The following is a 25,040-nucleotide window of genomic DNA, read 5'->3' as shown; positions in this document are numbered from 1 at the left end:
CACTTGGGCTCAGACTTCCGATAATATTATTGCTCCTTCTGGCTGCCGCATTGGCTGGATTACAGGGGGGCGGAAATGCTAGTTTTAAGAAAGGAGATATCAGAAAGAAAAATGGAAAAAATTTGCAAAGGAAAGTCTTCAAGGTCCCACCGAGATTTGAACTCGGATCGCTGGATTCAAAGTCCAGAGTGCTAACCATTACACCATGGGGCCGGCGGGGGCCCTTGCCTGCCAGGTAACTCTTGTGATAAATACGCATCACTGCGGCACCAAATCCTAATTACTAAAATTAAAAGATTTTTCCCCCTCTTTTCCTGATGAAACTGCACCTTACAGGGGTATTTTGAAAACGTGTGAGCGTTGTGGTCGTCTCCATGGATGGGGGCACAAATGGCTTGTACAGGTCAGGACCAGAGAGGCTGGAAGTCCTGAAATTCTCGGGACAGTCTTAGACAAAGAATAATCATTGAGATCGCACCGCTTTCGTAAACTGATCTTGTATGTTTCATCTGATTTTCAGGGGCCTTTTTTAATAGTGACATTCCTGTTCCCGCCTTTGTCCCCTTCTATCCATCCTGAATCATCACATACACAACTTGTAGGGCAGTGTAGGACCTTGTTAGGATTTTGATTTTTATTCTGAGGTGTGAGGTCACAGCTGCTGGGTGAGTGTCCTAGGAGACTCACCTCTGGAATGGTAAGTCTGACCACGGTGAGGCCACCACCGTTTTAAGAAGCCCAAACCACATGGTAGAGCTCCGGCTGACAGTCCCCTTGGACAGACATGCGAGTGAAGACGCCTGCTGATGATTCTAGCCGTCAGCACCTATCCCAAGAACCACCCCATGTCAGAGAACTTCTGGCTGAGGCTCCAGACATCCCCCAGTGCATCCTGACCACAGAGGCCGTGAACTTAACAAAATGTCTGTTTTATGGCACCAAATTTTGGTCTGGCTCACTGTGCAGTAACAGTAACTAAAAAAACCCCTCTAGAAACAGCAGTTGTCTCTAATGACTCCCTCAGTATTGCCCAAGATGACTGCCCTCAATTTCTTTTGTCACCATAAGTAATACGTTGATGAACATCAGTGCTCATGTCTTCTTGTGCGCGTGTTTAAGATCTTGTTATACACTTCCAAAAATGATGATTGTTTACACAATTGTTAGGGAAAAGTTAAAAATATGAGGTAGATGAGTAAGGATAAGAAAACTCCCCCAAAGACATCCTCTAAGCACTATGTATTGTTACTACATTAAGCAGTAAATAGCCATCTGTTGGCACGTCAATCCCTTCCAGACCTGTCTTGGTGCTGGGGGTATGCGTGATTGGGAACAAGATGCCTCTGTTAGAATTCACCTCTTTAGGGAGAGTTTTACAAAAATGTCATTTGCTTTCCTAGATCTAGGTCCTAGCAGAGGTGGGCCCATCTTCTCTTATTTTGCAGAGCTTATCCTCAACTATTTAAAAACCTTCAGGGTTTTGAGGCTCAATGCAAGAATTAAGTTGGACTCAGAGAAAGAGGCAGACACATGAAGCTCAAAACTTCTCACCCCATCCACAACCACACCAGCCTCTCTTGCTGTTTCCAGAGCATGCTAAGCAGGGAGCTGACCTGTGTACTTTGCCCTCATTCCTTCCACCCGGAGTAGCTTCCCCCAGATGGTGATTCCTCAGCACTTGCTGCCAGTGGTGCCCCAATGAGGCCCTGTGCATGCCCTCCTGCACGTTGCGACTCCCAGCTCCTTATCCATTTCCTTCCTTTATGTTTTACAAGCTGCTTCATCAAGGAGCTGACATAGCACAGGTTTTATTAATTTGTTTCTTATTGTCTGGCTCACTCCTCCCCTTGATGCACCGCAAGAACAGAAACGCTCACGGGCTTTTTTCACTGTGTCTCCTCAATGCTAGACTAGTTCCTGCCACATAATAGATGGTCCTATTTTATGATTAAATACATTAATTTTCTTTACACACAAAGGTAAAGTTACTGGCTCTCCAATGATTTTCCTGACTTATGACTGGAATTTGCAATAATGTGTATATTCTTCTTCTTCCCTTAATGCGTGATGCTTAATTATGTTCCTGTTACACACGTGATCTCAAGCTCTGTGGGTTATGCAGACCTTTGCTACAGTTCCTATCTTGTCAACATGTCCTGAGACAGACTGAAGAGTACGTTCATAGAGGAAAATGTGAAGTTAAAGGAAATCAATTTAGAAAAGAACCTTGCATGAAAGAAGATGGGGAATGTTTCTATACTAGACATATAAAAAGGAAAACCAAAGAAGACCCTTATTACTGATAATAAGCCAATAAGCACTTTTGAAAGAAGGATCTCCCGGATGGTAGATGACAAAGCCCCATCAAAGGATGCTACATGCCCCGCTTCTCTAGCGTGAGCTAAAATCCTCTTCAACCACTTTTCTGTTTCTTCATGTAAAGTATGAATTCAAGGCTGTCCTATGTGGCCCTGACTGCATACCATGCTGCCTGGCCAATATGGAGTTCTGGGCCAGTGTTCGAAGCTGTCACCCAGTTGTTTTCACTGAATTAAAATACAGGAGTGTCATTTGTTTTGTAAGGGGTCTCCTGGGACTTCCAAACGCTGGACATTGTTGCACAGATCTTAGACCTGTATCCGCGCAGGGTGCCATTCTGATCCCCTGGCTTATTTGATTGTATGCTACAAAGGTAACAATGTTGCGTATGAAGTCTTGCCTTTTAACCGGTAATAAATACTTGAACGATTCCTCTGCTAGTTCCAAAATAAACCAGTGATAGTTTCTTTTTCTCCTTCATGCTCATGGAACAAAGAAATCCTATGAATGCTGGATTGATTTAATAAATAATTTGAGAGTCTGCTTCACTTAAATAACCATACACTGTTATATTGGCATCTAGAATTTTGCGTATTTCAGAATCTTACTTGATAAGTTCTTCACAATTCTTACCTAGTTGTTTTATCTTGAGATCCTGTCATCATTTTAAGGAGCCTGTGCCTGGTACAGAATGAAGCCCTGGGTTTAACATTCTGCCAGACTCCTTGCTCAGCAACTTGGGCTGCTCCCTTCTGCCTACCCTTGTAGACTCTAGCCCCACCAACTGATTCCTGGAATGTGATACCCACTTTCTTACTTCATCTGCCTAGAATAGTTTTTTACTACCCCAAACCCTACCGGGAATATTATCTATCTTGTACTCTGGGGATTTCCACACACATCTTTACTGAAGCTTTTATTTATCAATATTATTTTATTAATATTTGAGCCGGGGGATTATCAGATTGATTGATTTATTCATTCATTTATTCATTCATTCATTCATTCATTTATTCCCTGGCAATGCATGCATAATTTAAAATTCAAAGAGCACAAAAGGGTTAGATTGAAAAGATTCTCCCTTCATCCGTGGCATTTTACCTAGTATCCTTCTAGAGATATTTTACAATCATATAAACATACATGTAGAAAATTCTACTGCACACTGTCCTGTACTTTTTGCACTTGCCAGTAGATCTTGGAAATCATCACATATCAATATCTGGAGAAGCCTGATAATACACAGTGGTTGTGAATATGGCTTCTGAAGCTAGATTTTTTTAAAAAAAATATGTTTTTGCTACTCATTAGCTGTGCAACCTCAGGCAATTTACTGAAACTCTCTGAACCCCCATTTCATAATCTATAAAACCGGCATAGTACTCGTAAGGTTATTATAAAAATTAAATAATTGGATGTATGTAAGGAATCTTTTAGCACATTACCTGGCAAGCAGTAAATACTAGCTACTGTTATTATGAAAAAGATCATTTTCATTTGTTTTTACCATCAGATAGAATAATGCACTGTAATTCATTCCTTTGTTTTTGATCATTCAGATTGCTCCTATGCCATTTTGCACATTTTCAAGAATGGTGCAATCCCAGAGATGGGGTTTCTGGGTGTAAAACTATGTGCACTGTTTTGAGAGATATTGCCAAATTTTCCTCCATGAAAGTTTCACCTATTTTCAGGGCTACCAGTGGTGACTGAGAATTAAGATCACAGAGTCTCATTCAGGAATTTCCATTCCTAACCCAACATACAATGACCAGCCTACAGTGAATAGTAAATGCTAAATAAAATGTTAGTTAATTGGGTGGAAGAATAGTTTAGGAAATACAGTTGGGTTTTGGGGGGCAGCAAGGAAAGCATTTTAAAATCCACTTTGGCATCTTGTTTGCTAATAAAGTCACAGAAGATTATTGGAAGACAGGGTAGAAATTGATCACTTTTATTGATCACTCTGAGTTGGTCTACTATTACAGAGATGTATTTTAGAACCTGGAAAGAGTAATAAATGAACATTACTGCAGTTTTATTAATACCTTAATGCAACAGAGTGGCAGATCATAAGTAGAATTTTGGCCAGACTACAATTGATTTATTGGCTTTCCTGTAGCAAAATGCTTCCCTATTGTAATAATGAGTCTTCACATTTATTATTTCATGTGATTCTAATACATATGAAAAGATACAAGGGCAAAAAGACAAATGAACATTGAGAGACTAAGAGCTGGAAACCCCACTTAAATTTACCATTACAATCTTCAAGTTATTCCCATTTTATGAAGGAAAGATATGGAGAGCCCTGTCTTCATAATTTGGTGCAAGACACAGAGCCAAGAAGTGGCCTAGTTGGGCTAAGAACCTAGTCCGGCTCTGGGAACACAGTTAATGCCCAATAAATTTGAATAAATGAGTAGTTATCATGAAAGAACGACTGATAAAAACAAAGGCCTGTTTTCAGTCTTCATTTGCACTTTCCATTCTCACATAGGTGGGGATTATGACCTGAAACAGGCGGTAGATCGTACTACAAGCAGGGACTCAAACTTTGGCAACTTAAGTTCCATTCACCCCGTTTTTCGCTGTGTGACCTTGCATAAGTTACTTCTGTTTTGCCTTATTTGAGAGACGGAGATGACTGTCCCTACTTTACAGAGGTGTTTTAAGAGGTTAGCACACCCCGAGCCCCGTGACAAGCCATATTGTACAGCAAGTGTTTGCTAACAGTAAGTACAGACCAGGACTCAGCGATTAAACAGACCCATGCTCACAGGCAAGGGGTGGGGCTGAAGCCAGAAACCGATTTTTTCATCCCTCTTCCAAGGAGCTGAAGAACTTCATCGTACCTTGTGACCGCATTTGCAGTGTGGCAAGTAGCAAGCGGAGACCCACATTCACTAACGTCTTTTTCTTGTCTCAAATATTCATACCAGAGTCCACAGCACCCTTTATCCCCTGCGAGGGCACCGCAAAGACGGCCTCAGGGACCCAAGAGAAGCTTCGGCATGGACCTCCCTCCCTCCACCTTTGGAAGGAGGAAGGGGCAGAACCGAACGGTGAGGCTTTCCCGCCGGCGCTGCTGTAGTTTTCAATTTGGTCCGAAGGGTTCAAGCAAGCTTGTGACCCCGCCCCTTCCCTCTTTAGTGCGCCTCTTTTTGACTTTTGTCCTTAGGGCTTCCGTCTATACCGTCAAAATCAGGTCTAGCTGTGGCAAAGGAAGGAGGAACTGGGAGTGGGTAAGGGGGGGTGCTAAGAGCCACCATAAGGTGCTGCGCGACAACACGCAGGCACCTAGAAACCCGCCGTCCGGCTTCAACTATAGGAGACCCGCGGGTTGCTCAAGGTGTTCCTGGGTAAAGTCATCCGGGTCGCTGTCACCTACACGGAGTAACATGCGCTTTCCAATAAGCAAAGTGCAACAGCTTTTTCTTGGTAAAACTTAAGTGGCTCTGAAAAGAGCCTTTGGGTTGCGGTCGGTCAGCTGCAGGCGCACTCACTTGGAGCTGGTGTACTTGGTGACGGCCTTGGTGCCCTCGGACACGGCGTGCTTGGCCAGCTCCCCGGGCAGCAGCAGGCGCACGGCCGTCTGGATCTCCCTGGACGTGATAGTCGAGCGCTTGTTGTAATGCGCCAGGCGCGACGCCTCGCCCGCGATGCGCTCGAAGATGTCGTTGACGAACGAGTTCATGATGCCCATGGCCTTGGACGAGATGCCGGTGTCGGGGTGCACCTGCTTCAGCACCTTGTACACGTACACCGAGTAGCTCTCCTTGCGGCTGCGCTTGCGCTTCTTGCCGTCCTTCTTCTGCGCCTTGGTCACCGCCTTCTTGGAGCCCTTCTTCGGGGCGGGCGCGGACTTCGCTGGCTCAGGCATGGTGGAGACAACACCGAGAGCGCTCTGGAAAAAGACTAATAGCGTGAAGGAAAATGCAGCTTGTCCCTCTTAAATAGAAGCCCTTATGCAAATAAGGTGTGACAGTCCTGAATCTGATTGGTGACTATTCAGGGCAACGTCAGACGTTAGTTCTGCCCAATCAGAACGCAAGGGTCCCAAAGTTGCATTTCCATTGGTTAAGATAAAGGTGCTATCATAAGGAATGCAAAATTTTGTTTTTCCCGCCCTAGAATGGCTATAAAAACTACTGTTCTTGCCCTTTTCTCCCGGCATTTGCTGGTAGTGCGATTGGTATCAGGATGTCTGGACGCGGGAAGCAGGGCGGCAAGGCTCGCGCCAAGGCCAAGACGCGCTCCTCGCGGGCGGGTCTCCAGTTCCCGGTGGCGTGTACACCGCCTGCTCCGCAAGGGCAACTACGCCGAGCGGGTCGGGGCCGGCGCGCCCGTGTACCTGGCGGCCGTGCTGGAGTACCTGACGGCCGAGATCCTGGAGCTGGCGGGCAACGCGGCCCGCGACAACAAGAAGACGCGCATCATCCCGCGCCACCTGCAGCTGGCCATCCGCAACGACGAGGAGCTCAACAAGCCTGCTGGGCAAAGTCACCATCGCGCAGGGCGGTGTCCTGCCCAACATCCAGGCCGTGCTGCTGCCCAAGAAGACCGAGAGCCACCACAAGGCCAAGGGCAAGTAGAATCGTGGTTTAACTTCCCACACACAACTTTCCCATTCAAACCAAAGGCTCTTTTAAGAGCCACCTACAAATTTCTGTGAAGAACTGAACACTTTCAAAACCTTTCACCCTTTGAATTTCTAAGGACAGCGGTTTACATTATCCTCACAGCTTGGGTTAAGAGATGGCAGTTTGATCAAAGTTCCCTTTTGTAAAGCCTAAAATTTTGAAAATCCTATGCCTTCATGCCATCTTAAGAGTTGGTGCATAGAATATTCTAATCGGGGATTTGGGTTCAGCTGCATTTGGTAATGGAGGATTATGCAGGGTCTCCTTAACTCTTAAATACTGGCTTTCTTCACCTCTCCCATTTTAAGCCTCTTAAAGGGGTGAATTCTGGTCTGGCAGTGGATTTCTTGGAGGCAAACAGCAGTTTCAAAACCTTGTTTCTTGGCTCTTGGTAATTAAAGACATCCTTACAATGCAGGGATCGACCCAAACCTCCACACCAAACCAAAGCTATTTTTAAACCCTTTAGAATTCTGAGACAGACCTGTTATCACATTGCTAAATTGAGGAAATAATTTTAATCAGCCTCTTGAAAAGTTAGGGTAGCTGATTAACTGATGCTCATTCCTCTGTTTTTAAAATGCGTTTATCTTGGTCTTTGTGACTTAGAGGTCTTGATGCACGAATAGAATTAGATTCTATAATTACCTGCCTGGGTGACTTCTAGCTCAGGAGGCATCAAGATCCGTTATGCTATGTGAGGAACGTATCCTATGGTTTTGCCAGTTGCTAATGAGAAGTACTAGATGTGGATGCCAAGGGGTGGCTTATTTATCCCTACGTAGATTACTGGTGGTGGGGAATTAGATTCTTTAAGACAAAGGAGTTAGGAGTAATTCTGTTAAATTGCAGACATACAATGCTTCATGCCCATGGCAGAGCCAGCCCCTCCACCCCCAAATTAATAAAAGAAGACAGTAGGTTTCTTTTATAATTTTGAATTTCCAGTATAGCAGAAAAATAAAGAATGCTACAATGGGATTGTCTTATATTATCTGAAAATGAAAAGAAGTCCATGTAAGGATGTATTTCTCTGTGAAGTTACTTGCCTTGGATTGCTCACATGCAAATTAAATTTTTCTAGCTGGAAAATAAAAACAAATCTTAAATGTAAGTATTCAGAGAATAAGAAATTGAGAGGAGAGGGTATAGAATTGAGCTGTCCCGTGTGGTAACATCTGGCTAATTGTGGCTGGTAATCACTAGGCAAGGAGCTGGTCTGACCTAGTAAGTGCAGAATCTATAAAATACACTGTATTCCACAGGGTTCGTACAAAATAAAAAGGAGTGTACACTATCTAACAATTGCCGACTACATGTCGAAATGAATATTTTGGATATATTGGGTTAAGCAAAATATTATTTAAAATAATTCTTGCTGGTTTTACTTCGTTCTAATGTGGATCCTAGAAAAATACTATTTCTTATATAGCTTGCATTTATTTCTACTGGAAATCGCCGGTAGAAAGCGGAGAGAAAACATATATATTGAGGTTATGGGCAAGTCATATCAGGGCATTTGGGGCACAATGAAAAGTTCGAGTCCTTAACCAATCCGGTTCCGGGTTGTGTAGTCTGGTCCCCTTTTGTCCAATCAGCTTCTGACGCTCACTATAAATACTCTGACCAGCTTTCGCTTCTCACTGGCGTTGAGCGTTCCCGCCATGGCTCGCACGAAGCAGACGGCGCGCAAGTCGACCGGCGGCAAGGCCCCGCGCAAGCAGCTGGCCACCAAGGCGGCCCGCAAGAGCGCGCCGGCCACCGGCGGCGTCAAGAAGCCGCACCGCTACCGGCCCGGCACGGTGGCCCTGCGCGAGATCCGGCGCTACCAGAAGTCCACCGAGCTGCTGATCCGCAAGCTGCCGTTCCAGCGGCTGGTGCGCGAGATCGCGCAGGACTTCAAGACCGACCTGCGCTTCCAGAGCTCGGCCGTGATGGCGCTGCAGGAGGCGTGCGAGGCCTACCTGGTGGGGCTCTTCGAGGACACCAACCTGTGCGCCATCCACGCCAAGCGCGTCACCATCATGCCCAAGGACATCCAGCTGGCGCGCCGCATCCGCGGGGAGAGGGCCTGAACCACAAGGTCTGCCCACTCTTCACCAAAGGCTCTTTTCAGAGCCACCACACGCTCTCTGAAAAGACCTGTTCCCTTGTGATTTATAAGTATCTACTAAGATTCCTTATAAGTGCGTTTCCCCCGCCGTCTTGACAGGCTTGTGCTTCCACCTTGCGCTTTTCCTGCTTCATCTGTTCCCGCCTGGTGTACTTTACCCTTCATCTCACGCAGAGGGCGGGAAACAATAGCTTCGCTTAAGTATACAGAAGAACTACCCGCAAATTGTATCCTTCTCTCTAGACTTTGTGAAGCGGGTAGAAAGAAATTAGAAATTGCACGGGAAGATACACAACCGCTGTTAACCCATCGGCCGTGGTCATCTTATTTCCCTCTTGTAAGTGATTTCATGGTAGGTAGAGCCTGTGATTTCCACAGCTGGATTTTAGGATGATGCCAATATTTTACCAATTAAAAATGTTCTAATACCTTGCAGCAAAAGTAAGTATTGTGTCCTGTCAGTGATCTGCCTTCATGTGGAAGGAAAAGTAGAATATTTGGTGGAAAGTTCTACCCTCCCTCACAACTCACTTTCCCCACCACACACACTCTTGAGACGGTGGTGATCCAATCTAAGGCCAACTTCTAACCAGACCAGTATTGAGTGTAAGCAGTGCCTTCCTTTTCTATGGGCTGGGAAACGGCTTTTAAGAAGGGCCCACATAAGAAGTCCCTGTCCCCACTGATCAGTACTCTCGTTGGCTGGCCAAGCCCCCTCTCCTGGAGATACGCAGTAAATATAATTCTCCAAATTGTTCTTTCAGTTCTGATAATATGAAGATTTACTCAGGACCCGCAAGTGGTTCTAGTTATGTGGACATTTTTAGTTCTGTGGACACGGATATTCCACGCTTTTCAAAATACTACATGTGCTAAACTGATCATCTTGTGGCCCTCTACCTAAGCTCTTTCTGGGCTTTCAAGGTTTTCTCATCACCCTGTACCAGGACTTGAGTTTTGCTGTAGGAATGGCACACAAAAACACTCAGTGACCCCAGACATTATGGCTCATGCTAATGTGTAGACGGTGGGCCAGCCACCAAGTAAGGCTCACTGGAGGAGGAGTGATGGTGTTGATCAGTCTGGGATATGAACTCAGAGTTTCCTGCAGATCTACAAGAGTGAATATGCACGTCTGAACTCAGGAGGTAAGTCTGGGATGGACATAAAGATTTGGGAGTTATTCGTATTTAAGCAGTATTTTAAACCAAGGGAGTGGCCTACAGATCCCTCCCGGTTCCATCCTGTCTCTTGCAATCTCTGCTTTATTGCCGGTATCAAACTTCATGTCATGTGCCTGAACATATCACAGGCCATGAGTCTGATGATGCTTATCCAATTTCCTTTACCTTTTAGATCAGATGTTCGTTCTCGCAGATCTTATCCCTCTATGCCCTCCTAATATCCTGTGCCTACATCTCCTGCTATATCGTGCTTTAATTATTTGCTTTTGTGTGATTCTTCCCATTAGATTGAGTTTCTTTTGGACCAGCAGTGTTTTATTGGTGTGTCCTTAATGCATTGTACCTGAATATGAAATGAAAATTTATAGAAAGTAAAAGTACATGAAGATTCAATAAGAGGAAACAGAAGAAATAGTCTTTGTGCCCCCATTTCTTGAGATGGCAAAACCAGGAAGTGGAATAAATATTCCAATCCTTTCTGAGGCCTAGAATAAAAGGATCTTGCTTTGCCCATATAGAAACATGGACAACATACCAGAATCTTTGACCTCACTGTTCTCAAAACAGTCTTTGGCTTTTCAGAAGTGTTCCTATTTTTTTTACGAATTATGGGTCTCCATCATCAGAACTTGGAATCAAGTTAATAGCATTCATTATCATCCTTGTTACAGCCAAGCTTGCACTACTGTGTTGAACATCTCATTTGGCAGTGTGGACATATATGTGCCATCAGGTGGTAGTATGGATAATTAGGATACTAGAAATTATACTTGAATACTTTTAGTAAGCATTGCTGAAAAATTATTCTTTAAAGGCAAATTTTTTAAGATACAAGATTTACTACTTGCTACGAACCCCAACGGGTTTCCGTGTTACCGTTTATGGAAACCACTCCTGCGTCTCCCCAAAGTTGCTTTGGTAGTAAAACTTGTCACCCATAAGCCACCCAGAACTAATTTCCAGATATGGATTTAGGTAATCATCTTGAGTCAATTTATTGTTCTTGAGTATTCAATATAAATGACTTTGAAATAATAGTCTATTTAGTTCACAAATGTCAACTGATTGGTAAAGTATCCGAAATACCGAAGAGAAGGAAAACAATTTCTTCTTCTACCCTACTTGGTTTAAGAAATAAATTGACATGGGACAGATATAACAGGAGGAAAAGCATGTTTGATTACATGCAGAGGCCCACTGAAATCGTCAACCCCAAAGAAATGACCAAGGAGACAGTTTTTATACTTTTTAGAGAAATGTTACAGGACTTGACAGATTAAAGAAAACCGATGTTTGTGAGCCTGAATTAGGGAGAAAATAGAATTTGAGCTTAGGTAGATGAGTAAAACGTTGACGAGATTTGTTTCTGCAGCTCCCTAGCCTTTTGAGTCCAATTATCTCTAGTGACAAGGATGTCTTTTTACCTTAGTATACAGAGGGCATTTTTCATAGAGGTTTAATTACTGCTTTCGGGGGAAACAGGAAGGTCTGAGTGTCTTTAATCTGTTTCTGAAGTAGTTTTAATTCACAATCAATATGCTATCGTGCTAACTTTTTAGGGCAGGAGCCTGCCCTTGGCCATTAAGCACCAATTCATGGAGTGTAGACAAGGGTTGAAGATTAGCCAGGACTAAAGTCTAACTGGGAATGGTGTCCCAAATCATCCTTACTGGTGGCATAAAATGAAAATAAAACAAGTGTCACCTTTTTATGACTGTAGTAGTGGCTCTGAAAAGAGCCTTTTGTTCTTTAGTTGTTTCTAAACTTCTTCACTTGGCCTTGTGGTGGCTCTCGGTCTTCTTGGGCAGCAGCACGGCCTGGATGTTGGGCAGGACACCGCCCTGCGCGATGGTGACTTTGCCCAGCCTTGTTGAGCTCCTCGTCGTTGCGGATGGCCAGCTGCAGGTGGCGCGGGATGATGCGCGTCTTCTTGTTGTCGCGGGCCGCGTTGCCCGCCAGCTCCAGGATCTCGGCCGTCAGGTACTCCAGCACGGCCGCCAGGTACACGGGCGCGCCGGCCCCGACCCGCTCGGCGTAGTTGCCCTTGCGGAGCAGGCGGTGCACACGGCCCACCGGGAACTGGAGACCCGCCCGCGAGGAGCGCGTCTTGGCCTTGGCGCGAGCCTTGCCGCCCTGCTTCCCGCGTCCGGACATCACGACGTCAACTACACTGAAAGTAGGTACCGAAGCCAAAGGCCAAGCCGGGCACTTTTTATAACCCCTGAGCGCGAAAAAGAAGGTTTTGCATTGGTTAAATCTGGGGCTTTATATTAACCAATGAAAGTGCAACGTTGTGACTCTTGCGTTCTGATTGGGCAGAACTAACGTCTGACGTTGCCCTGAATAGTCACCAATCAGATAACGGATTGTAATTTATGCCTTATTTGCATAAGGGCTTCTATATAAAAGGGGCAACCTACGCTGTGCTCACATTATTTTTTTCTTTCCTCTTTCTGGGTGCTCTTCTTGTTTTCTCGGCCATGCCCGAGCCGGCCAAGTCGGCTCCGGCCCCGAAGAAGGGCTCCAAGAAGGCGGTGACCAAGGCGCAGAAGAAGGACGGCAAGAAGCGCAAGCGCAGCCGCAAGGAGAGCTACTCGGTGTACGTGTACAAGGTGCTGAAGCAGGTGCACCCCGACACCGGCATCTCGTCCAAGGCCATGGGCATCATGAACTCGTTCGTCAACGACATCTTCGAGCGCATCGCGGGCGAGGCGTCGCGCCTGGCGCATTACAACAAGCGCTCGACCATCACGTCCAGGGAGATCCAGACGGCCGTGCGCCTGCTGCTGCCCGGGGAGCTGGCCAAGCACGCCGTGTCCGAGGGCACCAAGGCCGTCACCAAGTACACCAGCTCCAAGTGAACTTGCCAAGTAAGCGTCTTGTGATCCAACCCCAAAGGCTCTTTTCAGAGCCATCCATACTTTCTAAGAAAGAGCTTTGCACTGTTTACCTTTGATTAAAGTAGAAGTAAATACTTTTTTTTTTTCCTTTTAACATAAGTAGCTTTAGGTAAACTGTAGCTTCTAGCTAGCTTTTGGGATTTGCAGTTCACTTTTAGTGTTTTAGTTTGTGGTTGACTTTTAGTAATAACATTTTGTCTAGTAAGACATCAGTGCAAATAAGACCTCGGATCTTTCGTTGGGCTGCAGAAGTATTTGGAGGTCCCGTGGAGAACCTCTCCCAGTAGTTCCGGCTTTGTCAGTTTATCTCTGGTTAGGCCTCACTAAATTGCCTCCAGAGTTAAAGGATTAATCAGGATCTTGGAGTGGTAAGTTTCAGTTGATGAGACTGGAGAATTATTCAGCTATTTTCTCTAATTCTTGCTCCCCAGGCTGGAGTAGGCCCACAGCCTCCTTCATCTTTTAAAACTGTATTTGGGAGGTAGTGTGTCGGGACAGTTGTGCTGACTGAAAATGGTGACAGGGCCACCAGGCAGTATGATTTAGATTGTGTTCCATTTTCTACTTTCTCACCTAGTTAACTCAGGCTGGTTACCCCTGGAGATACCCTCACCACCGTCCACCATCTCCCATTAAAATTCCAAGCATTGTTAAAGACCTATTAGTGTAACCAATATGGTTTGAAATTAAAACTGAGTTCTTTCTCGTGGAGCTGAGTGAGGAGCTGGAAATGTTTCTTCTCCACCTCTTCAATTCTGTAAAATCCTATTCCCAGTCATGCAGCACGTTTTTTTCTGTCTTTGTTTCTGTTGCAGGGAAGTCTGGTGCCTCTGATGGGAAGCCATATTAAAGGCATGCCTGGTTTGGGTGCTGTTTTTGGATTACCAGCTTTAGTAAATCCAGGAAGATCTACTGTCATTAACTTTGCTCAAGAGTAAGGACTCGCAGAGTGGATTGCAAGAACAAAACACGTGTGGCCGGGTTACTTCTTAAGCCTAACTTTGAGATTTACTTTCTCAAAGCAACCACCATTCTTCACTAGTACATTTATCCCGCAAACTGATCTTGGGTGCCTCACAGGTGCTAAGAAATGTACCTGCAATGGGAAAGTTCCAGCGTCTTCAGAAGAAACAGTTAAGAAAATACGGACTCTAAAAAGAAATTGGGAAGGGAGCCAAATGGAGCCTGCTGCTTGGGGCAAGTCCTGTAGCAGGGAGGGGAAGCGCGCTCCAGGCAGAGTGGTCTGGACTTAGAAAGCCTCTGGGAGGCCTGCAGGCTGGAATTGCTGGAGATGAATGTGGAACGGGAAGGAGAAGGTGCCGCAGAGAATCTTACGATACTCAGGAGCTTTGTACACCTTGAAAAGAAATATAAAAGTTTATCTACTAGGGGACGGCAGACTGCAGAATTTTAAAATCTTATAAAATGTATGATTCAGAATCATTATTCTGGTGGCCCAGTTGAGAATGGATTGAAAGGGGGGTGAGATCCAGGTCAAAAGTTTGGAAATACCAGCCAGGGGTGAGGGTCTGAACTAAGGAGGGGGCAGCAATTGGGAAGAGGAGGAGGAGGAGGGGAAAAAAGGTGGAGAGCGGAGGAAAAGAAAGCAGAAAGGTTAGGCCTTGCTGCAGAATGACTTACAGGGGAAGGTGAAGGAGGACAGGCTGGAATGTCTCTCAAGAAAGGGCTTCAGAAAGTGGGCTTGGGAGGAAAGACTTGCAGTGTTCATTCTGACTCAACACCGCAAAGCACCTAAGCATATATTGAACCGCTGTCTGAGGTTCTCAGTTCTCAGCTTAAAAGAGTTTGAGAAAACTGCGGAATCAGGAAGGTCATTTGGATCGACTCCCCCCCCCCCCCCCCCCCCCCNGCCCCCCCCCCCCCCCCCGCCCCTTCCCTGAAAGCAGGAGGTGAACCTTCCCTGTGCCAGGTATCCGCCCTGTGCCCTGAGGAAAGGAGGCCTTCTTATCACCAGAGGGAATTTAGGGCTGAAAGGCCACAAGAAAAAAACCTTGTTATTTCTTTGATTTACTGCCCCAAGCCCAAACCTCTTTTTGTCTCATCAATTCTTCACAAATTTATCTTTGTCTAAAAATATGAAATCCCTCTGACTAGTTGCTTTGGGACTTCCTTCTCTTGCGAAGGCTGCCATGTGACATGTAAAAATCCAATAAAACATGTATGCTTTTTTCCTGTTCACCTGCCTTATGTCGGTTTCTTAGGCAGAGATCCAAAGAGGACAGAGAATTTTTCATTTCCCTACATTTCATTCAATAAAGACTCAGTGCCCCTCTACCGTGAGCAAGCAGAACTTCAACCTAGCGTATGACAGTGAAGGGGTTCAGAACAAGCCTCCCCAGGACGACACTGACACGAGGACTATCTTGAACTAAAGTCAACTGAGAGCGCCACGGGTCAAGAGGAACTTTTGCCCTCCCCCTAACTACCTTAAGAATTTAGGTAAGGGGTTGATAACAGAGAGTGAGAGCTATTATCAGACAGAACTTTTTCATGTGAAGGACTCAGCTTGGCGGGGCAGACATGTGATCACTAAACTCTTATCTTGCTGTGAATTGTCCTCCCCTCTAGCCCCAGGCCCCTCTCCCATTCCTTAGCGGAGGATGGCATGTAAGCCTTCATCGCTTGACTGCCTTTAAGACTTATTTTTTACAGGGTTTCTGTGCTTACGATATTAAATATTTTTCTCTGTTAATCTGTTTTATGTCATTTTAATTAGTAGATTAGCCAAAGAACCTAGAAGGAAAAAAGGTAAAATTTTCCAGCTCCTACAATATACAAAGATGAAGAACTCATTCTTTTAAACATGCCCATTTTTCTGCCCCAGCTAGTCAATGTAATGCAATTATGATAACAATTCCAAAGGGGGTTCATTTTTTCCTTTAAACCTGAAACAAGTTACGATATTTTGAAGGGGAGCAGAATAGATCATCTCAAAATATGCCTCTTTGGTATTACATCAGTGATGGTAAACTTATATGCACAATAGTTATTACCGGCACAGGTGAATGTGATAAGAATTTTGTGGAAAATGTAGCAATATTAATCAAATACCACAAAATCTACATCCTCTCTGACAAAGCATTTCAATTCTAGGTTATCCTCAGAAATAAATTATGTACAGATCTCCTTTAAAATAGAAAAAGTACAAAGCACATTATGTTAAATACTAGAGATTTTTCTTAAAAGGTATCCTAGAAGATGCTTATGATAGAATATTACACAGACATAAATAATCACTTGTTTCACTTTCCCTAATGGAAATTTTCCAAAGATTCAACTGAAAATAGATTTCCTTTGGCAAAGGAAATTGATTAAACTATAGAACAGAATAGAATTTGTAGTAATAGTTCTGTCTGGGAGGAGAAATATCCTGTCCTTTTGGAGGCCCTTCTAGCCGGGCTAAGAATCAAATTGACGTGAGACAGATTAACAGGAGAAAATCAAATATAATAGTATATGCACAGGGAATCCATACAGACATGAAATTTCAAAGACAGTTGAGCAAAATGAAGTATATAGGTCTTTCTGAACTAAGGAGAAGGGGACAGGGGTCTGGGACTTCAAAGGGAAGTAATGTAATTCACAGAAGAGTAAATGCCTCAAACATAAATGTCTTCGGTGCCACTTGGAAACAATGGGACGTCAAGCGCTTTGATCAAGCTGGCCTTGCTTCTCCCATCATCTATACCTCGCTCATAGTATAATACAGTTCTGTGCTGTGATAACTCTCTTCCTGGAGCAGGTCCTCTATCTAATTTCCTTTTAGGCAGTCATGGAGGAGGTAACAAGCTTTTCCAAAATTTCCTGGATTTTAATAACCTCCATGTCAAAGTGGCCCATCTTAGGGTGGCCTGACTTTGGCCCCTACATTTCCAAGCATAGTGTCACAAGTGGTACATCAATCAGTCGGCAAAAGAATTATTTTAAACATGTGGCTTATTAAGGGATTGCTAGGGAATTGGTTAAAGCGTACTATAGAGAATTCTTAAGAAGGAATAACAAGTAGATATTAAAAACAACTTTTTTTAGTCTTTAGAGGAGGGAAAGTAATTAAAGTGGAATCAGTGTAAAGGAGCTCCAAAATGCCACCCACGGCACTGTGGGAATTCTCTTCGAACGAGTGTGTGCGCTTAGCTATTCACCAAAGTAGCAGGCTAGCCAGCAGTGCTCAGGTTCTCTGTGGGCTGGGTAATAGCTTATTCCATTACTTGCCCTTTTCTGTATTTCTCACAACATTCGCGTTCCGCCTTCGCACTGGAAAACAATTTTTAAAGCTTTAAAACAGTGTAACAAAATAGTTACGAGGTACAAAACAAGGCACAGTACAAGGAAACCTAAGACTTTTTTTTTTTTTTTTGGTCTTGTTACACTTCCCTCCCCCCGCGGGGTGGCACTTCCCGCTGTCTGAGGTTCTCAGTTCGGTCCGCAGCAGTGGTATAAAAGCCTGCAGCACTGGACTCCTGACAGGACGCTGTGCAGTCGCTTCTCTCAGCATGTCTGGTCGCGGCAAGGGCGGCAAGGGCCTGGGCAAGGGGGGCGCCAAGCGCCACCGCAAGGTGCTGCGCGACAACATCCAGGGGATCACCAAGCCCGCCATCCGGCGGCTGGCCCGGCGCGGCGGCGTCAAGCGCATCTCCGGCCTCATCTACGAGGAGACCCGCGGGGTGCTCAAGGTGTTCCTGGAGAACGTGATCCGCGACGCCGTCACCTACACGGAGCACGCCAAGCGCAAGACGGTCACGGCCATGGACGTGGTCTACGCGCTCAAGCGCCAGGGCCGCACCCTCTACGGCTTCGGGGGCTGAGCCTCACCCAAGTCCTCACATCCAAACCAACCAAATGCCCTTTTCAGGGCTCCCCCCACTTTCACCCAAGGAGCCGTGGCACTGGCTTTATGCGCGCACTGGTCCACGTGGCGCTGCGGGTCATGTCACCGTGACTTGCACAGGTCGCTAGTCCTGCCAACCAACCCATAGCCAGGAATCTTTCTAAGTTGGTTTGGTATTTTAAGTTACTGCGGAATTTGCTCAGTAGGTCCTGTGAGATCCTCAGCGCGTGTGGCATTCCGCTCAGCTACTCTTATAAAACTGCTTTTTATGGACACTGCGAAAACCCTTCCACCTCCGGTAATCTTGCAAAAAATCTAATGGAGAGTCGGCAGAGTTTGAAAAATGTTCAGACCAAAACTCTGGAGGTGTACTGTCATTAAAAGGCAGTTTTTAAGTTTGATTATAACTGATCCCAGCTACTAAATGGGACCTGGCTTGTCAAATCAGGTCACTATCAGCCTGGAGGGACAATTACTGGCCTATTGCTGGTCTCCATCACTTACCACAAAGAGTAGAGAACTTTTGAAGTTAGTAAAGGTATTTTGGTTTATCCTTAAGGACGATGATCATAATTGGCACTCATTCGGAGTTTATGATGGACAAGTGATGAATGTGTCATCAGTGATCACCAATAAAAACTCAGTTACAGTTAATGTAACATTGTTTTAATAAGCAAATGTAAGCATGTTCTATCCAATTTAAGAAGTACATTTTTAAACATTTATATTAAATTTTATCTGGGTAGCAAGGATGTATAGTTTATTTTTTATTTGCTCTTTTTTTCCCTATTGCACCATATTTAACAAAACTGCTCTCACAATTGCATACGGTTAATCACGAATACAAACCATGTCTCCTCTCATGATATTATGTGCAGCCCAGGGGCCACTTGAGAAACTGCAGGAGTTTAGATATAAGTAATACCTTAAAGGTTTTATTATTCAAAATTTAGGGCCTGGATTTTGGAAAAGTATTATCAAGTAGTTTTAAGTTTCATTAAATCAGGCTATGAACATAAGTCAGATATCTAAGGACAAGTACTAGAATATTACCTATAAAAATAGCATTGAAATAATATACAGAATACTTAGGGTAAGAACTGAGAGACTTTTATCAAAATTATTCAAGAAATTAATGGAAAGTGGGGTGCCTGGGTGGCTCAGTCAGTTAAGCATCTGCCTTCTGCTCAGGTTGTGATCCCAGGGTCCTGGGATCAAGCCTCACACTGGGCTCCCTGGTCATCGGGGAGCCTGCTTCTCCCTCAGCGTGCCGCTCCCCCTGCTTGTGCTCTCTCTCTCTCTCTGTCAAATAAATAAATAAATAATAAAATAAAATGTTAAAAAAACATGGGGCGCCTGGGTGGCACAGCGGTTAAGCGTCTGCCTTCGGCTCAGGGCGTGATCCCGGCGTTATGGGATCGAGCCCCACATCAGGCTCTTCTGCTATGAGCCTGCTTCTTCCTCTCCCACTCCCCCTGCTTGTGTTCCCTCTCTCGCTGGCTGTGTCTATCTCTGTCAAATAAATAAATAAAATATTTAAAAAAAAAAAAAAAAACAAAAGAAATTAATGGAAAGCCACAAGTGCATAATTGACCCTCAGAAGGTGTTGGGGAAATAGAATTAAAAACAAAATCTCCCAACCCAGAAAACCGCTCTACAAAGGTAGCAGAAACAGAAAAGTTTCATTATTGATAAGCATTAACCAGAATGCAATGCACATCACAGGCAATGTGCTACTGGAATAGCACAAAGAGAAATCTCACTCTGTTGGGTAGCTAAATGGACACAACCACTGTAGTATTGCAATTTGCAGTCATATGTTAGCTGAAGTTAGGCCCACGTCTTCCCAGGAAAATGGGAGATCGGCATCATTGAGAAAGACAGCGCTGTATTTCAGAGCTGTCCTTGAGGAAACCTCCTGAGCTGGTAGATGGGCCAGACGCACAGTTAGCATTTGTCCTCACAAGGGTTAAATCCTGCTGAGACAAAAGGAGATGGTGAAAGTTTTTAGCTTCAGCTGTAAAAGGTATTCATCTCATCATTGCTCACTCTTTTTATATACGTGTGGGCAATTACTGCTTTAGTCTGTGTGTCTGCATTGGCCAAGCTTCCAACCAACACCCAAGTCTTCCCCTTTGCCTTTGGATTTCTTTCTCTAGTCTTTAAGACCTCCTCTGGGAGAATCCTAAAACATACTTTGAGCATAGGTCTGGATTTATGTCCTAATCCCGTGTTTGATTCCTTTCCCACTCTGTACCAAGGATCTCTTTTTAGTAGCTCTCCTGGGCTAGGGGCTGCTTTCTTTCATGGCAACATTTCTGTAATGCAACCTTGTTTCCCTTATCATTTAGCTGAAATGCCTTTTAATTGCATCCCACCCTCAGTAACTGCTCTGTGGGGTATTGGCCTGTTAAGTCCTCTAGGAGCTTCCAGTCTCCACTCCCAGCAGACACCAGGTCTGGAGCCAGGGGCCCATCACATGCTCGGTCTCGCACCAACTGTCACAACTGTTGATCTGCAATTAAAGTCTGCTAACACTCGTTTGTTTCTCGAGCAGAAGACACGGGGCACCAGAGTGGAGATCACTACATTGTGATTAAATTGTAAAGCCTCGGGTACACAGAAATGCACCTTCTCACCAATTCAGCACTGAGGTTCTTGCTGTTCTTGTTCCTTTCAACCCCAAAACCCGCACTCGATCCAGATCCACACCGAGAAAATCTTTCTCAAGTCCTAAACCCATTTACTCTCAACTGTCAAGCCAACGTTACTACAGAATTAAAATTCTACCCTAAAATGTAATGTACATGTAAATGTACATGTATTGTATATGTAAATGACAAATGTTACATATGAAGTGCGAAAGCCATTAACATAATACAACTCTCCAAAACCCTGCGTGAAAACACGGAAAATTAAGGGACAAGTACCTTCCCTAGTTGAACACGGAGTAACTTCGTAAACATACGGATATATACTTTCAAGGCCAAGATCTACCCCAAATTAAAGGCAAACCAGCATCACGGCTCCTCAGATGGAAAAGTGGGGGCCCTAAAAAGGGCCTTTGGTTGAGAAACGCAGCGTTCCGCTGGGAGTGGGCGTGCTCAGCCCCCGAAGCCGTAGAGAGTGCGGCCCTGGCGCTTGAGCGCGTAGACCACGTCCATGGCCGTGACCGTCTTGCGCTTGGCGTGCTCCGTGTAGGTGACGGCGTCCCGGATCACGTTCTCCAGGAACACCTTGAGCACCCCGCGGGTCTCCTCGTAGATGAGGCCGGAGATGCGCTTGACGCCGCCGCGCCGGGCCAGCCGCCGGATGGCGGGCTTGGTGATGCCCTGGATGTTGTCGCGCAGCACCTTGCGGTGGCGCTTGGCGCCCCCCTTGCCCAGGCCCTTGCCGCCCTTGCCGCGACCAGACATGGCTACTCAAACGCTCGGTACGAGTGCGACACAGCGATGACCCTGTTCGTCCGTCGAGAGTAATTATAAGCAGAGTGCGGACCTGGTTGAGGACTGAAAGCGCGGGCGGCACCCGCGGCCCCAGCCCCGGCTCCGCCCCTCTCTGGGCAGAGCCCAGCTCACTGCCCCGCAGGGAGCAGGGCGGTTTTCCGTGGAAGCTCTGGATTTTCTTGAACCCGGGACATCTGTATCCGCAGCTCTCTCTTCCTATGAGATTGTTAACAGCAGCTTCTAGTTTACAAGGAAGTACTGTCCTTTCTCCTTGGGAAGGGATCCTTAGCTGGGATGCCGCACCAAAATCCGCCTCTTTTCATGAGGACTATTTTTGACCAGATTATTTTTAAGAAACACCAGACAGGAGAACCTCTAGAATCAGAGAACTCTTTCTTAAGGAACATTTTACATTTATAAAGGAGATCTCCATCTGTCCTCCCTCTCTGTACCAGAAAGAGAAGGATGACCACATCACCAGAGAAGCTTGTCCATGGAGAAGGCCCAGACTTAATGCCGCATCACAACCTGGTCACTATCCTTTTCCTGGTCACCCATTCCTGGCTCCCCGTGCGCTCCCCTCCCACCCCAACCTCTCTCAGCTGGAGATAGTATTTAGGGTGGTGGCTTGGGCCTTTCCAGGGAGTTTTACTCAGTTCTTCAGAGTATCTTCCATGTATACAGGAGGTAAACATGTTATTAAACTGCTGTTTGTTTTTCTCGTTACTCTGTCTTTCATTATGGGGAGAGGTTCACAGCACCTAGAAGGGTGGAGGGGAAATTATTTTTCCTCCCCTACACTGTTTTTTTTATTACATCAATATTTTAAATTGTAGTTGTACAACAGGTCATAATTTGGCACTGCAGGTCCCGTTATTTCTTTCAGAAGATTCTGATGTAGTTTCACAAGATTCCTTGTGTGTGTAAGTTTAGAATCATGTAGTAGCTTGGTAAAAAATCCCTTTGAGCTTCTGATCATGGTTGCATTAACTGTAAATTAATTAGAATATAATTAAAGCCCTACAAAATCAAGTACTTAAATTCAAATCTTGTGCTTCTAGTTGATTTTAAGCTTCTTAATTTTTAATGACTAAAAATTCTGTTTTTTGGTTTTTTTTAACTTTTGTTTTCATATAATATTTAATATGGAATTATTTTTTGCATGCATTGAATTTTATTAAAAAATACAGGATTATACTGTGAAATTCTTGACACTAACATAATTTCGTAAACTCCTGTAACTAATGTCACTCATTATTCAATTGTTTTGGAAAGTCCTTAATAGCTGAAACTCAAGTTAGAAAAACTTGATTTTAAATTGTATCTCCTCTACCAATCGAGTTTGGGGTCCTTCCTTAGGTCTTCTAAATCTTTGCTCGTCTAGACTGGGATTGGGATAGTAACAATACTTAACATCATACAGTTACTGTAAGAACTAATGGAGGGGCACCTGGGAGGCTCAGTCGATTGAGCGTCAGAGTCTTGATTTCAGCTTAGGTCATCATCTCGGGGTAGTGAGTTCAATCCCTAGGTTGGGCTCTGTGCTGGGCATGGAGACTGCTTGGGATTCTCTGTCTCCCTCTGCCCCTTCCGTGCCCATGTCTCTCTCTCAAAGAAATAATGGAGATAATTTATATAATATATTGAGTATACACATCATGATTCTATATCGTATAATAAGTAATTTTTATTTTTAATACTAAATTTTAAATATTTTGTATTTATATAATCCTCTAAAATTCTTTTACTTTGATAAATAAACATGGATTTATTTATTTATTTTAAAGATTTTTTTTATCTATGTGACAGAGAGACAGCCAGTGAGAGAGGGAAAAGAGCAGGGGAGTGGGAGAGGAAGAAGCAAGCTCCCAGTGGAGGAGCCTGATGTGGGGCTCGATCCCGGACCGCTGGGATCACGCCCTGAGCTGAAGGCAGACGCTAACAACTGCGCTACCCAAGCACCCAAAAACATGGATTTAAAACGTTCTATATTATATATAAAATGTTAAATAACTAATATTTATTTTTGCCCATATTATCGTATTTATCTTAAATATGTATTTATAATATGTGGGGGGGATATTTCCCTTCTTCCCTTCAAAGTTCTTTGGCTGATCTAATAATTAAATTGATATGAGACAGATTAACAGGAGGAAAACAAACTTTGCATGTATGGGAGACTCATGAAAATGTAAAACCCACCCTGCTCCCAGTTAATTGAGTCTCCCCCCCCCCCCAGTTAATTGAGTCTTACGTAACATCCTGAACTAAGGAAAAGGGTAAGGGTCTGGGAGTATAAAGGGGAGGAAGACCATTCACAGGCAGGAGAGAGTTGTTGGAAAATAAAGGTTGCCTTGTTATGCAGATAACTTTGTTAGGTTAAAAGATGTCTCCAGTAATAGCTCTTTTCTTGGTACAGGCCTCTTTTCCAACATAAATTTAGGCTGTTGAAGGGGAAATTAAGAGGGTTTCCCAAATCTCCTGAATTTTGACTGCCTTTATCTCAAAATAATCTCTATGCCGGGGGCACCTAGGTGGCTCAGTAGGTTAAGTGTCTGCCTTCCGCTCAGGTCATGATCCCAGTGCTGGGGTCAAGCCCCACATCAAGATGCCTGTGTGATCTCACCCTCTCTCAAATAAATCATATCTTAAAAAGATAATCCTTATGCCAAAGAGACATATTTGGAGGGGACAAAATCTGCTCTTCTTCAATATAGATTTTTAGGGATATATATTTTTAGTCAAAATACATTTTTAATATTTATTACCCTGAACAAAATAAACATCTATTAATTTATTCTTCGTGCAAATTTCTTATATATGTATGATCATCTTTATCACGTATTGTGTTTTGAAGTAACTTCTAATCAGTATCCTAACAGCTAAAAATGTAAGTGAAGGGTGATCACAGCAAAGGATTCATTGCTACTCCCTCTTTACCCAAACCCCCTCCTGAAACACCACCACTACACCAGGAAGACTAGTATTTCCATAGAAACAATCTAAATACAAGCATATGTAGAAGTCTGGAAGATGAAAGATTTATAAAAACCACAGAAAGACACTGATGGGGGAGGCATTGTTTGAGAGCTCAGAAATTTGTCTTGGTTGGGTGATCCCTAATTCTCTGCCCTGGGCATTTGCTCCTTGTCCAGATAACCCACCTTCCTCCAAACCTCTGGTGTCCCCCCACCCCCATTGCTGTTTCATTCTTCCACCAGGGAACTAGCATTCATTAACATCCATAGCGTTTATTTAAATGTGGGATTGTTGATTGGGGCTGGAAGCAGGAGGTAGACCACATTAATAATGTCATCCAGAGCAACCTTTTTCCAGATAAATTAACATCATGAACTGAAAAGGCAATTTCAGTCTTTAAAGCGGTCTTTGCTCCTTGGACCCATCTCATCCTCACGCTGCCTCCGCTCGTTGACGGCTTTCCAGTTGCTCACTTAACAACTCCTATGTTTTCGCCATGTTTTCCATCCTTGTTTACCCTTCAAACTCTTTTTTTTTGTTTTTATTTTATTATTTCTTTAAAGATTTTATTTATTTGAGAGAGAGAGAGGGAGAGAGAGAGAGAGAG

General features: G+C 44.4%; 7 protein-coding genes and 1 non-coding gene across 8 annotated transcripts; 4 read left to right on the top strand and 4 right to left on the bottom strand.

Moving 5' to 3' along the window:
* Nucleotides 1-141: 141 nt before the first annotated feature.
* TRNAQ-UUG lies at nt 142-213 on the bottom strand. The gene has a single exon. It is a non-coding gene; the product is annotated as a tRNA-Gln (tRNA).
* A 5,562-nt stretch (nt 214-5,775) lies between these two features.
* On the bottom strand, nt 5,776-6,242 carry LOC100470211 (histone H2B type 1-C/E/F/G/I). Its single transcript, XM_002927101.4, has one exon. The coding sequence runs from the start codon at nt 6,200-6,202 to the stop codon at nt 5,822-5,824; it is 381 nt and encodes a 126-aa protein (XP_002927147.2). The 5' UTR covers nt 6,203-6,242; the 3' UTR covers nt 5,776-5,821.
* A 265-nt stretch (nt 6,243-6,507) lies between these two features.
* Nucleotides 6,508-6,955, top strand: LOC100466194 (histone H2A type 1). Its single transcript, XM_002927089.3, is given in 3 exon segments — nt 6,508-6,605; nt 6,607-6,808; nt 6,810-6,955. Coding segments are annotated over 3 exon segments (390 nt in total). The 5' UTR covers nt 6,508-6,522; the 3' UTR covers nt 6,915-6,955.
* A 1,646-nt stretch (nt 6,956-8,601) lies between these two features.
* Nucleotides 8,602-9,520, top strand: LOC109490817 (histone H3.1). The gene has a single exon (XM_019807840.2). It carries the CDS (start codon nt 8,627-8,629, stop codon nt 9,035-9,037), a length of 411 nt encoding a protein of 136 aa, XP_019663399.1. The 5' UTR covers nt 8,602-8,626; the 3' UTR covers nt 9,038-9,520.
* Nucleotides 9,521-12,013: 2,493 nt separating this feature from the next.
* Nucleotides 12,014-12,448, bottom strand: LOC100465694 (histone H2A type 1-H). The gene is given in 2 exon segments (XM_002927087.4): nt 12,014-12,125; nt 12,127-12,448. Coding segments are annotated over 2 exon segments (384 nt in total). The 5' UTR covers nt 12,414-12,448; the 3' UTR covers nt 12,014-12,028.
* Nucleotides 12,449-12,711: 263 nt separating this feature from the next.
* On the top strand, nt 12,712-15,008 carry LOC100465442 (histone H2B type 1-C/E/F/G/I). The gene has a single exon (XM_034660114.1). The coding sequence runs from the start codon at nt 12,740-12,742 to the stop codon at nt 13,118-13,120; it is 381 nt and encodes a 126-aa protein (XP_034516005.1). The 5' UTR covers nt 12,712-12,739; the 3' UTR covers nt 13,121-15,008.
* Nucleotides 15,009-17,633: 2,625 nt separating this feature from the next.
* LOC100465943 (histone H4) lies at nt 17,634-18,033 on the top strand. Its single transcript, XM_034660134.1, has one exon. The coding sequence runs from the start codon at nt 17,674-17,676 to the stop codon at nt 17,983-17,985; it is 312 nt and encodes a 103-aa protein (XP_034516025.1). The 5' UTR covers nt 17,634-17,673; the 3' UTR covers nt 17,986-18,033.
* Nucleotides 18,034-21,056: 3,023 nt separating this feature from the next.
* Nucleotides 21,057-21,463, bottom strand: LOC117802190 (histone H4). Its single transcript, XM_034660131.1, has one exon. The coding sequence runs from the start codon at nt 21,422-21,424 to the stop codon at nt 21,113-21,115; it is 312 nt and encodes a 103-aa protein (XP_034516022.1). The 5' UTR covers nt 21,425-21,463; the 3' UTR covers nt 21,057-21,112.
* Nucleotides 21,464-25,040: the final 3,577 nt, after the last annotated feature.

This window comes from Ailuropoda melanoleuca, chromosome 5, assembly GCF_002007445.2.
Source record: "Ailuropoda melanoleuca isolate Jingjing chromosome 5, ASM200744v2, whole genome shotgun sequence".
Classification (NCBI taxonomy): domain Eukaryota; kingdom Metazoa; phylum Chordata; class Mammalia; order Carnivora; family Ursidae; genus Ailuropoda; species Ailuropoda melanoleuca.
This window is presented reverse-complemented; position numbering and strand designations above follow the sequence as displayed.